The sequence below is a fragment of the Triticum dicoccoides genome, chromosome 3B (assembly GCF_002162155.2).
Source record: "Triticum dicoccoides isolate Atlit2015 ecotype Zavitan chromosome 3B, WEW_v2.0, whole genome shotgun sequence".
Lineage (NCBI taxonomy): Eukaryota > Viridiplantae > Streptophyta > Magnoliopsida > Poales > Poaceae > Triticum > Triticum dicoccoides.
In genome coordinates, this window is record NC_041385.1 from 196,323,657 (window position 1) to 196,327,349 (window position 3,693).

General features: G+C 48.0%; 1 protein-coding gene across 2 annotated transcripts in view; it reads left to right on the forward strand.

The window, feature by feature from the left end:
• Positions 1-3,693, forward strand: part of LOC119275510 (GTPase Der-like) — a 9,681-nt gene that overhangs the window by 3,834 nt on the left and 2,154 nt on the right. For both annotated transcript variants that reach the window (XM_037556374.1, XM_037556375.1), the window contains 2 exons: positions 619-798; positions 1,908-2,045. In XM_037556374.1, coding sequence (XP_037412271.1) covers positions 619-798; positions 1,908-2,045 — 318 coding nt within the window. The remainder of the gene's footprint in view (positions 1-618; positions 799-1,907; positions 2,046-3,693) is intronic.

Here is a 3,693-nt window from a genome sequence, read left to right on the forward strand (position 1 = left end):
GTTGAGGTTGATCTTCTGAATTTTCTATAATACAGAAGTCCTAACCCATGATGTTGTACTACGGGATTTCTTGAAGTGGCACTTACATGATTGGAAGTAGCTTGTCGAACTCTTCCTCTTTATCATATGCTTTTAGCTCAACTTCACATGATCTGTCTGCTCTCTGAACTTGGTTTAGGCAATGTGTGCTTTACACTTATGCTCTGCTATGGATTTCACAAATCTCGAGTCAGCACTGATATTAGCAGAGTAATGGTTGCTTTAAATCAGATAATCTGTGTGCTTTACAGTTTGGTTTTTCCACTTTTAGCGAGAGTACCGAATTATCTCTTGATTTAACTATGTGTAAATTTGATCATCTAGTACTAGTCCCCATATCATATACTCCCTCTGACCATAACAAATGTTGCGGTTTTGACTAAGGTTGAACTGATCTAGTATTCCTTGCTATGATTAACAAGGTCAGTGCTCTATTGTCAGTTCCATGCACAAATTAGTTTGCGCTAGAGGCAACATTCCCTGTGTCCACCTCAAATCTCGTACATCGTCATGCATGTTAAATGCAATTTTAATTGTAATGTGTGTACAACACCATGATAAAGCTGTATGGATATGTAGATCGCAAAGTCAAAGAATAGCGTGGATCATCAGGAAGTTATGATAGCACGGCAAGCAATCGAAGAAGGCCGTGGACTTGTTGTGGTTGTCAACAAAATGGATCTCCTTAGAGAAAACCAACGATTATTAGAAAAAGTGATGGATGCTGTTCCTAAAGAAATCCAGACAGTTATTCCTCAGGTTTGTTTCTAGTTGTTTTGTTATTAGTTTGTAATATACTTGTCTTCGACATTGAAGAAATACTTATGATCATCCATCACTATGGCTATACTATTATTTCTATATAACAGAATATGATACTCGTAACATGGATACTGGTAGTAAATGGTAACTAGTCTATAGGAGGTGTTCCTTGATAAAAATAAGACTACAGAAGATTCCCTTCAAAGATTTAGTAATTGGTAACTATAGTCTATAGGCGGTGCTCCTTGTTGATCCAGAAAAAACAAATAATTTGGAGCCTCTCATTTCTGATTAACTTAACCTTCCTTTTTCTCAATTCTTGTTATTTGAACACATCACAGTTGTTCTGGATAGCTTTCTAACTCTTTATTCACTAACTCAGTCACAAAATTTATGATGAACTGCTTTCTTTCTGATGAAATTGATATTTGGTTGGTTATCACACATGTAGATGCCTTACTTTGTTTGTTAATGGGAGTTTAGAGACTGAGGTCATAGTCACAAAACTGCTTATCTTTTGACAGTGCTCCACTACTGCAAATGCAGAGTTTAAATTCCACTCCTTACCTTTTGTGTTTCAATAATGTGTGGAATATCAGTAATATCCGCTGTCAATGCTTATCGGGGCCAGCAGTTGGTACCCAAGTCCAGTTGGACTTGTATGCGGAGACTGAAGAGCCTGTTCCGGCAAGAAGTCACGCTGCCAAGTTCTAGTAGGGTTACAGCAGTCTGAGTCTAGAGTTGGTGGAAGAGACCAGGAGGGATTCAGAGTATGTTGAAAAACCGAGCCTTAGTCAGACTGTTTTACGTCCATGTTCAGTAGCACTAAGAGTTTTGTATGTAATCTTTTAGTTCAAACAGTAATAAAATTCTTATCTGCATATGCTTTCCCGACCTAATCTACCCATACAAGTGTACAACCCATGAATCAAAGGACACATCAATAGCAAAATGTTCACTTTTCTAACGCCTCTGTATAAGTTGAAAATTTAAAGCCCTCTGACCAAAAAGAGGGATCAACCACATTGCGGAACTTCTAATTTGCTTCACATTTTCTGACGGCAACAGCACATCTGAAAATCTTTTAATCTTCTTTGTGTTGACAGGTTACAGGAATACCAGTTGTGTTCGTGTCAGCAATGGAGGGCAGGGGGCGGGTTGCTGTTATGCACCATGTTATAGAAACTTATGAGAAATGGTGTTTTAGATTGTCAACTTCGCGCCTGAACCGTTGGTTGCGTAAGGTAAATATCCTGCTTACATCACTGTTACTTAATTTGCATGTTAGGGTGTGTGCCAAGTGAACTAATATTAACATAGAACGGTAAGAACATAGATCTTGAACATTATATTCAATCTAGAATGACACAGTCACAGATCACTAGGTGGAATTGCACGAGTGCAGAGTAGAGTGATTTGGGGGTGTTTTGGCAAATATCAGCGACTTATAGTGGTTGATGTAAGCCGTCTATAGTGGGCCATCTATGGTCACTACGTCTTAGTTTAGTGTTTTAGGATTTTTTTTTTTTGATAAAGAGAGCTCCCTCTCCGATTTCATATAAAAGAAACCACAATGTCTTCGGACCTACAAAGCCACGCATAGCAGTCTTAGTACAGATAAAAACATTTGACAGCGCTATTACGAGGGTAGGAGCCATCCCTCCCTCCCTCCTAACAGCTCAAGTCAAACATGCTATGTTAGAGTACGTAATGGGCCTGGGCCCATTAGTCTTAGGGTTAATTAGAGATAAGGGTCGCTTGCTTAGGGGTCAAGCAAGCCTTGCTTGGGAGTCAAGTAAACCTCTCTATATAAAGAGAGGAGATGTATCAATCTAATCAAGCAAGAATTAAGAAGGAAATCCCTCCCCTCTTGCCCGGCCGTGGGCAAAAAGGCCCCCGGCCGGCCCTCTCGCGCCCTCCTTCTAGCAGCGCCATAACAATTTGGTATCAGGTAGCTCAGTTCTGATCATGTCTTCACCGCCGCCCACCCCGTCGCTTCCACTGCTGACCGTCACCACGCCGCTGGTCGCATTCCTCCGACGCCACCACCGCCCAGATGCCAGCGCCCTCCACCGCACCACCGGCCGCCGCCTACACCCCGGAGGAGATCACCGGGGTCCTCAACGACCTCGTCACAGCCGTCTAGGGGATCCGGCTGTACCTGGCCAGCCCCTATGAGCCGTCGCCGCCCCTGCCGCCGACCGCCGCCACCGGGCCGCCGGCCCTGCCGTGGTACTCGCCGCATCCAGGGGCCTCCGCGACATTCGCTGGGACGCTGCAGCCCCAGCTGCAGCTGCCGCCGCCGCCCCACAGTGGCCGGCGCCGGCTCCCGCCGCGCCTCCGGCGCCCATCGCCGCCCCCGTGCCGTTGTGGCTGCCGTGGCAGCCGCCGCACCAGGCGGCCTTCGCCGCGCTTGCCGGGCCACTGCAGCAGCCGCTGCAGCTGCCATCCATCGCCACCACCGCCCATCCCTGGCTGCAGTGGCAGCCGCCGCTCCTGGCGGCCTCCGCCGCGCCCGGCGCTCCACCGCAGCAGCCGCTGCAGCTGCAGCAGCCACCGCCGGTCAGCTCCGGTCCAGCATCGACCGCACCGGCGGGAGTCCCGCTTCACCAAGTCCAGTCCCCGCCATCGCTGTCACCGTTTCCGTCTTGGATCGCTACCCGCCACGTGTCGACGGCGGTGAGGCTGCAGGCTGCTGCGCGCGGCCTCCTAGCGCGTTGGCGTGTGCGGGAGATGCGTGGTCTGCAGCTGCCGCTCCTCCAAGTTGCCCTTCGCTGCGCAAAGGACCTCAATCTCATCCGCTGCGTCGGGGATCTTGGGCATGCGGTTTCCCCCACGGACGGCGGGCATGCTGTTTTCCCCGCGGGCAGCGACCTCAAAGTCTGCGACATC